The sequence below is a fragment of the Trachypithecus francoisi genome, unplaced genomic scaffold, assembly GCF_009764315.1.
Source record: "Trachypithecus francoisi isolate TF-2019V2 unplaced genomic scaffold, Tfra_2.0 Lachesis_group11, whole genome shotgun sequence".
NCBI lineage: Eukaryota > Metazoa > Chordata > Mammalia > Primates > Cercopithecidae > Trachypithecus > Trachypithecus francoisi.
Window position 1 is genome coordinate 104,759,508 of NW_022681456.1, and position 12,674 is coordinate 104,772,181.

The 12,674-nt window shown below is 37.8% G+C and overlaps 1 protein-coding gene across 2 annotated transcripts in view; it reads left to right on the forward strand.

The window, feature by feature from the left end:
- The window catches only part of ITPR2 (inositol 1,4,5-trisphosphate receptor type 2), a 493,382-nt gene that overhangs the window by 320,501 nt on the left and 160,207 nt on the right, over nt 1–12,674 (forward strand). For both annotated transcript variants that reach the window (XM_033222612.1, XM_033222613.1), the window contains one exon: nt 12,420–12,528. In XM_033222612.1, the coding sequence (XP_033078503.1) occupies nt 12,420–12,528 (109 nt within the window). The remainder of the gene's footprint in view (nt 1–12,419; nt 12,529–12,674) is intronic.

The window sequence follows — 12,674 nt, forward strand, 5'->3', positions numbered from 1 at the left end:
AATTGTTGTAGTGCTTTGAAATGTTGATGAAAATTTAAAGGATTTCTATTTTTCATTAGTTCTAAATCATTGTCTCATAGTTTTCTCTCTGCAAAATTCTTTGAAAATTATGATTTACATATAAAACACAATTAGGAGCTCATGGGAGCAGATAATTGCTCCTATTAAAGTAGGCCAAATATGTGGCCTCCTGGACAAATAGATGCAAGAAATGATTAAGATTAGATTTGTATAATTTTTAATGTAGCAATAAACACTATAGTAATGAAATGATTTCTTTCATGAGGAAAAATGAGATAAAAGAATTATCTTTATCTTCTATTATAAATTATGACACAAACATAATATTTTAAAAAGAGAATAGTGAATTTGTATCTCTTCGAATTGACATATTCACATAATATTAGGAATTATGTTGCTGAGTCAGATCCTTGCATGATGTGCAGCCTTAAGGTGGTTTCTTTGTTTTTTAGTGAAATATGAAAATCCTGTTGCAATAGACACATTGTAGCAGGGGGATAACCTGGACTGGACTTTTGGGATATTAGTGTGTTCTCTTGTATTAGGCTACATTTGCGATCATTAATTGGTATTTTACCTTCTAGTCTTTCAGGCTAAATATAGAAATCGTCCATCTTTTAAGTGTTCTAACATTTTGCATGTTGGATTTCAACGCAATTTCCTTCTTTCAGCCAACAGTAGGTAATGAATTTTATGTGCTACTTTTTTTTTTTGAGACAGGATTCCCAGGCTGGACAGGGTGTCCCAGGCTGGAGTGCAGTGTGCAGTCATGCCTCACTCCTGCCTTGATTTCCCAGGCTCAAGCGATCCTCCCACCTCAGCCTCCTAGTAGTTGGGACCACAGGCGTATGTCACCACACCCAGATTATTTTCCTACTTTTATTAGAGATGAAGTCTTGCTAAGTTTCCCAGGCCAGTTGCAAACTCCTGAGCTCAAGTGATCCTCCTGCCCAGGCCTCCTGAGTAACTGGGACCCTAGACGCATGTTATCACACCAGGCTAATTTTTTTTTTAATTTTGTAGAGAAGAGGTCTCTCTATATTGCCTAGGCTGGTCTTGAACTCCTGGGCTCAAGAAATCCTTATGCCTTGGCCTCCAAAAGTGCTGAGTTTACAGGCATGAACCAGTAATACAATTTAATATTTGCAATTTAAATATTTTTAGTACAAGGCTGGACATCTTGTATTTTTAGTACTATGCTAAATATTTAAATTTTTAGTACAAGGCTGGGTGCCTTGTAGTTTTAGTATTAATACAAGGCACCCAGCCTTTTACTAAAAATATGTAATGTGCAAGTAACATTGAGTAAATCTCAAATGTTTTCCAAAGCTGTCAGACATGCTATACAACATATATCAGCCATCCTTGAATAGGACACTCAGCATCAAATTTTGTTGATAAATTCAGTGATCGCTATTCAAAATCATTGATTCATACATTCAGTCAAAAATATTTATTGAGTACTTAATTTGCTGGCTTTGGGGCTAGGTGTTGGAATCAATGGTCAGCCAAAAAGGAAAAGAAAGGTACAGTTCCTTTCCTCATGGTACTTATAATCTAATAGAGGGTGATAGAAATCATTGAAAGATTAGTATAAGTAAATATACAGCTAAAGTACATGGTGATGTATATGCTATAAGAGGACTTAATGAGAATTGACTTGGTGAGGTTAGAGAGGATGACCCTGAGGAAGTATGGTTGAGCTGAGATCTAAAGGTTAAGTAGGAGTTAAGTAAAGCTAGGAGGACTCAGGGTCGGGGGACAGAAAGCATGGCTGGTGAAAGAGAACATCATCTGCTGATGTCTTGAAGCAAAAGGGAGCATGAAAAGACACTAAGAAGCTGTGTCACAAGAGGAAGATGTGGATTGTTCTGAGGTCAGTGAGACAGTGGCTCAAATCTGTAGGTGTTGCATCGTGTATCATCCGCTAAAATAGTGCTATAGATTTTAGCCAGGATTCAAAGAGAGCTGGAAAGCAACAGAACATCCTATGTAGAAAGCTGTCATCATGATGTCTAATATTTCTTGAGCATTTTCTTTTACTATGATATTGGATTTTTATGAAGAAATATATGCAACATAAATTTTAACTATAAAGCATTAGAATATAATTATTATAATATAATAAAGACTCATGAATTCCTCACCCAACTGAAGAATGAGAACATTACCTGTAACTTGTGTCTACCTTGTGTTCTGGCCTCCCCTTCCAGCGGCAACTGGTAGCTCACATTTTGAATACCACACTGCCTGTCTTCTAGGACTTCCCTTTTTTTCCCTGTCATCATTCTGTTTCTAACATTCATCAAAGTAGTTGTGTGTTATGGTGAGGCTCTGTTTAATCCATGTTTACTTGTATAATATTCCAGTTTGGGAATATTCCATAATTTATTTGTCCATTTTCCTGTCACTTGTTATTTGGGTTGATTCCAGGTGACGTTTTGCTTGTTGTTTGCTTTGCTATTACTATCAATGCAGATCTAAATGTCTAGGATATAATACTATTTGTTTCCATGAGCACATTCCCCTGGGGAGTGAAATTGTTGGCTAAGAGCATATATTGATGTATTTTCCAAAGTAGTTGTACCAATTTGCATCCCACATTCTCTTGATCTACGTCCTCTTCAGCACTTGATTTTGTAAGACTTCTTAATTTTTGTCAATTTATTGGGTATAAAATGGTGTCTTCACCATTTTATTAGCATTTCTTTGATTACCAGTGAAGGTGAGCATTTTTTTCATGTTTATTGGCCATATGTATTTCTTATATGAAATGCCAGTTCAGTTCTGTCAGCTTTTCTACAAGATTCTTATTGATTTATAAACACTCTTTGTATAGTCATGTATTCTGAATACCAGTTATCTGTTGTTTTGCAAGCCTCCGAATGTTAAGTGAAGAATGACTTAGAGGGGCACCCTGTGGCTATGCAAAGACATATGGGTATGTGTTAGGAAGCACAGCCTTTCCGCTAATGAGCAATTGTTGCATGATAATAACTTTATAAATATACTTAATACATTTCTTGTGTTAAAACTAAATAGGAGGGAAAATAGCTCTTTTCCCACAGAAAATGGAATATTGGTTTTCCTTTTAACACTACTTCCGGGAAAGTCTGTCTAACTTATCCTCTGAAGAATTCTGCTTTGCACATGTAATAGGGGTGATTGAAACCTATCCACAAGTAAGTGTTATTTTTAAGAATTTATAGCATCAAATTGGTTTCAAAGTAGTCTTTCACAAAATGAATGCTGTTTTTCATTTGCTTTCTCTTGAAAAATTATAGAAGGTTGGGGCTGGATGTTGATGTCAGCTGTGAAAGCCATGGCTGTCTTGTGGCACTGGGCATTGTAATACCCTCTTTATGTCACCAATTGTGCAAGTCTTCCCCAGATTGAAACTTATTAATACTTTCCTTTAAACATAAAATAAAATATTACAGTAGCTGTTTATTTAGTACTTCTTATGGGCTAAGAACATAAAGCTTTTCCTATTTGATTTCCTAATCCTTAAATAGCCTTGCAGTGTAAATATTATTATTCATAGATGGGGAAACTGAGCCTTGGAGCAGTTAATTAAAATTCTTCGGATCACAAAGCCAGTAAGTGGAAGAACCCAGACTCAAACCAATCACATTACTCTTTGAGACATCATTTCCTCTAAGGTCCACTAACGTGCATTATCATTGCCAATGCGGGGAGCATTCATACACTGAACTTCTTATGTATTAAACTGTGTGTAGATATTATCTCATTTAATTCTCAAGGCTTCCCTTTGAAGTTGTGCCATGTACAACTCCTCTATTCCATTGATTCCATAGACTGTCCTATCTGAGGAACTTCTAAATATATTCTGAATTTATTAAAATTTAGCTTCGTACATATGTTGTCAAATATTGCATTGATTGATAAGCAATACCAGTGCTAGTTTTCTTCCTCTCTTTTAAGAATAATTTATTTCTAGTATTTTGGGGAAAAATAATGAGGTCTTTGTCTCTCACTTACTCCGTGTGTGCGTGTGTGTGTGCGTGTGTGTGTGTGTGTGTGTGTGTGTGTGTGGTGGGGGTGGGGGGTGGGTCTTCTACCCCATTGTTTCCTTGCCAGCTCCTCGGAGCCATGCACTCGTCTCACTGCCCTGTGAGCCAGCCACACTCTCTTGTTTGTGGATCAGGAGGTCACAGCTTGAAGATCAAGGACTGCTGCACTACTGTTGAGAATGCAAAAAATTCCATAGAAACAGGAAGGCCAATATAGGGCAGGATAGTGCTGGTGATACGTCCCTGTATGTATTGTTCCTCATCTTCTGTGACACCACCTTCCAAAGTTGCACCTAACTTCACTAAATGATTGTGGAAATATAACAGACGTCACAGAATCTGGGGTTAGAACTTTAAAACAGCAAACTAGTTACGACTTTCCCCATTGTCCAGGAGGAAGACCTTTCTCCCACTGAAGTTCATATTGCTGTTCAGATCAGTGTCAGTCTTCTTGTTTATTTAAATCTCCTTCCCTCTCCTGCTGTTTCCCCTTGTGCTCTCTGGGATGGACTGTAAGCTGAGTCCATTGCTGAGTTATATACCTCCCATACAACAACATGGTCTTTGCAGAAGCTTTGAAATTACCTCTTGAAGTTCCATTTTCCCCAGTGTTTGGCGAGCTTGCACACGCCTGCACTGGCACCACTGATTTCAGTCTTTTCAGTAACAAATAGTACTCTAGTAGGTTTTTATACTGTGTACCAGGGGACTATGGGCTTCACTTTAATGATTGTGTGCCACTGTCTTTAAGTGTGATTTTATGAGGCACTGATTTATGTTATGTGAATACAGTCATTTTCCTTCAGTAAGAAGATTGTATCTAAAGCTTGTCTGCTCATTTCTTGCTTACTTACCCTCCTCTCAGCTTTTGTTCTGAAAGTCAGAAGACTGCTTATTCCGAAAACTAAACAATTACAAGCAGTGAAATCCATTCTCAAGTCCTACTGGTGAGGGATTGCGTAAATTCTCAAACTCTGAATTTCAGCAAACCCTGTATTTAAAATGGTTGAGGTAGAAGGGTCTGTTGGGTTTCATGTTAGTATGCTTCCTGGAATTCAAATACTGGGAGGTTTTAATTAATGCCCCAAAGAAAACAAATACAGTTTTCTTTATTCCTTGCTATCTATGGAATATAGAATAATCTACTAACAAAACCTTCTCAGCAACCCTGTTTGTCTTGAGGCTAGGATATTTGATAAACTCAGGGTGGTTATTGAAGTCACTCTTTCATTCAGCATCATCATCAAATATTTATACCTCATCATTTACTGTTTAAACATTTAAATTTCACCAATGGAATCAAATGGTCTGGCGAGGATTATTTATATTGGAAAACAGTGCCATATGTCTCAACTCTACATATCTGAAAATTCTTTCAGCATATGCTGCAGAATTACTTTTTGCATTCACTTTTCTACTTCCTGACACATGGTAGAAATGTAATAAATGTCTTTACAATTAATAAGAACGAGGAAAGAAGAAATTTGGAAGTAGGTTGCCATTATGGTGAATGAATATTTGGATCTAACATTTTCCACAGTCTTGTTTTTTCATAAGGCTCTTTACTAGAATCATTGAGACATCATATATTTTTCAAGATTGTAATGAGTGTGTCATTGTGTTGATGAGAAGAGCATCTTCTGAGTGCACATAACTACTCCTATTGAAATTTGTGTCTCCTATGTTAAGAAAGCTAGGCAAAGGCAACAGGGAGAAAAACTGACATACAACTTCTTGGACGGAGAGACTAAGATGTTCAAATGATTAGACAGCTAGATTATAAGAGATTGACCATATTTTCCCAAAGGAGTTATCTGAAAATATAGTTGATTATAATGGTGGACAGAATATCACTCCACAAAGATATAGTTGTTACAATACTGTATTGAAATGGGAAATGTACCTTTTTACCCCTGGGAATTCAAATGAGGAAAAATACCTAATCAGATATATTGTTACTAAACCAAAAGGTTACGGAAACACTAATTATGCAAATACCAAATTTAATGTTAAAATGGGACTATGGGGAGACCAACAGATACATATCATCACCTCCTTGTAGATCTCAGCTGATTAGTAGCTAATTATGAATCTTTGAGGGTAAGTCTTAAATTGGGCATCTTTAGTTTGCAGTTTTCATTACCTTTTGAATTTTTAATTGAGGACTTAGTTTTCTAGGATGCTGGTTGTCATTTTTTCATGATATCTTGATTGTATTTTACATAATGGAAAAATATTACTTTATTAAATTGTTTTTCTAAGGGGATGGGAATGAATGTAAGTATCTGTACCTCAAATATCACACATCCTTGAACTCTTCATTCCTAAGGTTATTAATCTCCCATTAAGGCAAACAGAGTTGTGCTTTCTCAAAAATGATACAAAATTTTAGTCCTTTCTAGGATCCATAAATTTGATTATCCTTTCTATCAGTGAAAGGCAATGATTTCTGAGCTGTTTAATTTTTGATGCATTGGACTCGGTGTAATAGGGAGTGGGCGGGAAACACCCAGTCCTCCCAGATATTCGCAAACCGTCAGCACGACTTCTCTGGCCATAAAAGATGTCTTTTTATGGAGATATTTTGTTGTAATTTCAGAAGGTAGTTGTTAGTTATCTTGGCTACATTACATTTAGCACATCTGGGATGTGTTCACATGAAGACATTGGCTAAAAGTAGTGTCTTGTGGCCTGGAAGTGACTCTGATATTGAAAAGGCTGTAAAGGACATTCCTTGCTTGTCCTCACTCAGTAAAGAGACCTTCCATGGGAGGCGTATCAGGAATGCATTTTGGATTTGAAGAACCAGCACAGAAGTCAAACTTCTCAACTGTGGTGAAATTTTTTTCACAATGGCCTAATGTGCTTTTAGTTCTTCCCTCATATCTGCCATGGCAATTGCAGCTCTGAGACAATTATTTGCAACCCTGACACAAGAATTTCTGACAATTGTTCTACAGTTACTTTTGAATTAAAGTAATTTGGGGAAATGACTCACATTTAAGCTACCACCACTGCACAGATAGTGTAAACTATCAAGAATGCCCCAAAGCAAATTGGGACACAGTACTTGTCTCTCACTGCTTAAGTCAGAACTGGATAGTTGTCAAGAGAAGTCACTTTCTGCTGAACTTGTGATGTAGCAATATCTGAATTTTTTTATTCTTAAATGAAGATTACTAAGACATAACAGAATCTTGTTCTGTTTATACCTATTCATTAATCACTTTTAGCACCAGAGTTTGTCTTAGCACAAAACTATGAAATTTGAACCAAGACAGAATTTGTTTCAACTTTAGTTGAAGTTGTAAGGGTACATTTTATATAGTGAAGTATGTTCATGCTTTAGGGTGACTTTGCCATGTTAGCTAATGAGTATATAATTCCAAGGACTGATTAATAGTTAAAAAGCTAGGATTTGGGGGCAGTTTATCATTTATTATTTTTGCCATTTTCTTAATATACTAGAAATTTATTTCACTTTTGTGGGGAGATTTGGTATAATGTAAGAAAGTGTCTACAAAAGCACTTTGCAAGTTGTAGACTGTTCCCATAATCTGGATAATACTAGCAGGGATAACATCAACAATGCACAACTTTTATAGCACTTACTGTGTGTTGAAAACTGTTCCAAGTACTTTTAGTAAATTTTAACTATTATCACAGAAGTCCTCTGAGAGTAGATATTAACAATTTCATTTGACAGTTGAGGGACTGAGGCCCAGAGTGATGAAGTAACTTGTTTAAGATCCCCAGTTAGTATATGGCATAGAGGGGATTTAAACCCAGGCAGAGTGGCTTCAGTTGAGAACAGAAAAATGGGAAGCCCCTGCCTTTTCTATGGCAGTCTGAATATTAAATAGTGAGTAAATAGATGCTTCTAAGAGGCTATAATTGAATAAGAAGAGTGTTGCTCATTTGATTTTGATGTCTATGAATCTGATAGGCACTGTGATTTTATCTGCCAAAGCGAATTTAAAAATAATCACAAATATGATGCTTATTTTGATTTGGTGTGACGTAATTCTACTCTTTGGCTGGTTTTCAATAGTTTTATTATTCTAGCAGTATAAAGGGCATTTTAAAAAGTAAACGGTAAAAAAAGTTTTTCTATTTCATCTTTAAAAAAACTCATCGGTTTATCTCTTGGTTGGGTTCTTGCAGCAGTGTGATAAAAAGGTGTGATTAAAAGACTCTTCCGGGGCAGGTGCAGTGGTTCATGTCTGTAATCCCAGAACTTTGGGAGGCCAAGGTGAGAGAATTGCTTGAGGTCGGGAGTGTGAGTTTGCAATGAGCTATGATTGTGCCACTGTACTCCAGCCTGGGCAATACAACAAGACCCTATCTCTAAATAATAATAGAAATAATAATACATAAAAGATTCTTGCAGAGACTAAAAGGGAAACTAGTTCATAAGGGTTCAGTCATCTTCACAACAGGTTCCCTTTCAGACAGTGATGCCGACTTGTGCAATTTCAAGAAAAAGTCCTGGATTTTTACATTGTCAGCTTCAGTTATTACAGGTGGGCCAACTGTCTCCTGCCAGATCCATGAATAGTACAACAAACTGAGCTACCCTTTAAAAAAATTAATGCTTCAGTTAATATGACCTCACATTTTTCTCCCCAACTTATAACTTCAACCCTGTAGTTTATGGGTCTAAAAGATTTTTCATAGCATCTCCTTCTGCTATAATGAGAATCACAGTAATTGCTCAAAGGCATTGACTCCAAAGAAATGCTTTTTTTTGTTTTTCCATTCCTTTTGGAAGAAATATTCTTTGCCCAGGTGGATTTAATTCAACTCAAAGGACTTTCTCTTAAAAAAAGAAAAAGTGGCCGGGTGCGGTGGCTCAAGCCTGTAATCCCAGCACTTTGGGAGGCCGAGACGGGCGGATCACGAGGTCAGGAGATCGAGACCATCCTGGCTAATACGGTGAAACCCTGTCTCTACTAAAAAAATACAAAAAACTAGCCGGGCAAGGTGGCGGGCGCCTGTTGTCCCAGCTACTCCGGAGGCTGAGGCAGGAGAATGGCGTGAACCTGGGAGGCGGAGCTTGCAGTAAGCTGAGATCTGGCCACTGCACTCCAGCCTGGGCAGCAGAGCGAGACTCCGTCTCAAAAAAAGAAAAAAGAAAAAAGAAAAAGTGCCGGGCGCGGTGGCTCAAGCCTGTAATCCCAGCACTTTGGGAGGCCTAGACGGGCGGATCACGAGGTCAGGAGATCGAGACCATCCTGGCTAACATGGTGAAACCCCGTCTCTACTAAAAATACAAAAACTAGCCGGGCGAGGTGGCGGGCGCCTGTAGTCCCAGCTACTCGGGAGGCTGAGGCAGGAGAATGGCGTGAACCCGGGAGGCGGAGCTTACAGTGAGCTGAGATCCGGCCACTGCACTCCAGTCCTGGCGACAGAGCAAGACTCCGCCTCAAAAAAAAAAAAAAAAAAAAAAAGAAAAAGTAAGGACTATTTTCGTTTCTTATGTTTCTTCTAGGTGCTGTATTTAAGTTTTATAAGGGATAGTGGATAGTAGAGTTGTATTCGTTGGTAGAATAAGTTGTTACACTTCACTATTTCTTTTGAAACCAGTCACCACTCTTACTTAGTACACCCCATTATGAAGAGGTCTTAAAGAAAGAAAACATGAAACAGGAAGCAATAATAAATGTCTGAGTTCTAAGAATTTAAGTACCAATAAATAAAAGTTGTTATAAGGATAAGCAAACTCCAGACACTCCCAGTGTCTGTTAGAATTCTTGGCACTGGCCGGGCATGGTGGCTTATGCTTGTAATCCCAGCACTTTGAGAGGCCGAGGCAGCCAGATTGCCTGAGGTCAGGTGTTTGAGACCAGTCTGGCCAACATGGTGAAACCAGTCTCCACTAAAAATACAAAAAAAAAAAAAAAAGATTAGCCAGGCATGGTGTAATCCTAGCTACTCAGGAGGCTGAGGCAGGGGAATTGCTTGAACCAGGGAGGTGGAGATTGCAGTGAGCTGAGATTGCACCACTGTACTCCAGTGTACACCACTGTACACACTGGGCAACAGAGCGAGACTCCATCTCAAAATAAATAAATAAATAAGTAAAGATTCTTGGCACTGTGACATTTAGGACGTGTTAGTTGAGTGTTAACTATGCACAAGACAGGTCTGTCTGATGATCACACAAGTTAGTAGACAGGCTATGCCATGTAGAGCCTCCTCAGAGTCAATGGCTCCTCTTATGCTTCCAGAAGACTTGGTAGATGTTTCTATTATTGCACTCATCTCATTGTGAGCTCTTTGAGGGGAGGGTTATGTCTTATTGACTTAAAATGGTGCCTAAAACAATTGGCACCTAATGAATATTGTAGAATGGAGAGGGAAGATAGGACTGGTTCATAAGTAAGATGGAGGAAGATCATTTCAGGCAATGAATATAAGAGGAGGAAAGGAAAGACATAGAAGGCTCTGCAGGCACAGTGACTCACGCCTGTAATCCCAGCACTTTAGGAGGCCGAGGCGGGTGGATCACGAGGTCAGGAGATCGAGACCATCCTGGCTAACACGGTGAAACCCCGTCTCTACTAAAAATGCAAAAAATTAGCCAGGTGTGGTGGTGGACACCTGTAGTCCCAGCTACTTGGGAGTCTGAGGCAGGAGGATGGCGTGAAGCCAGGAGGTAGAGCTTGCAGTGAGCCGAGATCGTGCCACCGCACGCCAGCCTGGACAACAGAGCGAGACTCTTCTCAAAAAAAAAAAAAAAAAAAAAGAGAGAGAGAAATGATCACATGGTTGAATTTGGTTAAAATATAATTTAAGAAGGCACTATTGGAAGCTACAGCTGAAAAGGTAGAACGGGCAGGATTTCATGTCATTTGACATTTCAAATCATTGTCAAGTTGGGGTGGGGGCGTAGTAGGTGATTCCTTAAATTTGGAGCTTAAATGACGAGAATGGGTGTGATCTTCTTAAAAGAAATTAAAATTAAGGGGAAAACATTTGAAAGAGAAGGAATACTGTGTTCTGAAAAATTGAGTTTGAGCTTCCAGTGGAACCTCAAGACACAGGTAAGGAAATCTAAATGGAAACAGAGTGAGAAGCTTAGGAAAGCAAGGTCCAGGCTGGAGGAAACACATTTGGCAGGCAGATCAGCAGAAGTGATTGTGTAACTGAGGATAAGATGAAATTGCCAAACAGAAGAGGAGCACAACAAAAGAACTGAGAATAATACCTAAAGAACTTCAGAAAGAATAACCAAAATATGAGAAAGTGAAGGGGCAATGAGAGCTACATGTCACAGCATGAAGGTTGGATGCAGCATGACACGAAGAAATGGCTGGATTTTGTAGCCAAGGTGGAGTCAGGTGTTGCTCAGTCACCTGTTAGCTGCAAGATCTGCAGCCAATTACCTAAGCTCTTGGGCCACAGTTTCCTTACCTTACCTGCAAGGTGGGAATAACACCTCTGAAGTTGTGTTAATGTAAATAGTTTAAACAAGTATTCCTTAAATAATGCTTTTAAAGCACTCCTTTTATTAAAATAATAATCACCAATAAAAGAGAAGATTTGGAGTTATCTGTGTTTCTTATGTACATGTAAGCAATTATATTACAAAATGTATTATTGTAAAAATGTCCTGTAATGAGTACAAAATTGAAGACTTAGGAAGTTTTGGATTATGTAATTTGTAAAGGAATACACTGTCTTTTGCCCACAGTCTTCTGAGTAAAGCATTTTGGAGTTTAAATATAATTCAGTCTGTTTTATCAAGGTTAATTTTTTGAGTACCTGCTCTGTTCCCAACTCTTTTCTTGCTCTTCTGACTAAATTCCTCTACCTAAGCCCTTTGCTTTCCAATTCTTAGGGTATTTATTATTCTGAGTCTTCTTTAGGTGACTGATACTCCCCAACTCTGCAAACTACAGCTTTTGAAGCAATCTTAAATTTATAGCATTTGTGATTTTTCTAGTACATTCTATTGAACACACTCTTCTTTTTTATTTTTGACAGAATAAAATTATATTTAAAACTGTTTATTGAGTTATGATTAATTGGCATACAAAAAGCTGTACATATTTAATGTCTTCATCTTGATGAGTTTGGAGATAAGTATACACTATGAAACCACCAGCACAATATCTGCCATGAACCTGTTCATCACCTCCAAAAAGCTTCTCCCATCCTGTTTATTTATTATGAGAAGCAAAATTATTGTTTTATTGGATGTACTCGTAAATTTTTTGCCTCAGAAAATATTATCTGATATAAAGTAAATTTTTCCATGCCTCAACATCATTCACAAAATGCTTTTAAAGCATTTAGCCTACTGGCATTTTTCACTTTTGTTAGAAAAGGAAACTAACTCTTTGTTATTCTTCTTATTAGGGTAACACATTAAGAAAGATACTTCTGAATCGATACTTTAAAGGTGATTATAGTATTGGCATGAATGGACACCTATCAGGAGCCTACTCCAAAACTGCACAGGTGGGAGGTAAGTCCTGTCATCTGTTTTTTCATTTTAGGTTTCTCATGATACATCTCCATGTCATTGTTACTCTTGTATTTTACTGAAATGGCGGAGATATAAAAGAGTCATTTAAAAATCACTATTAAAAACTTTCATACAATTTGGGGTTC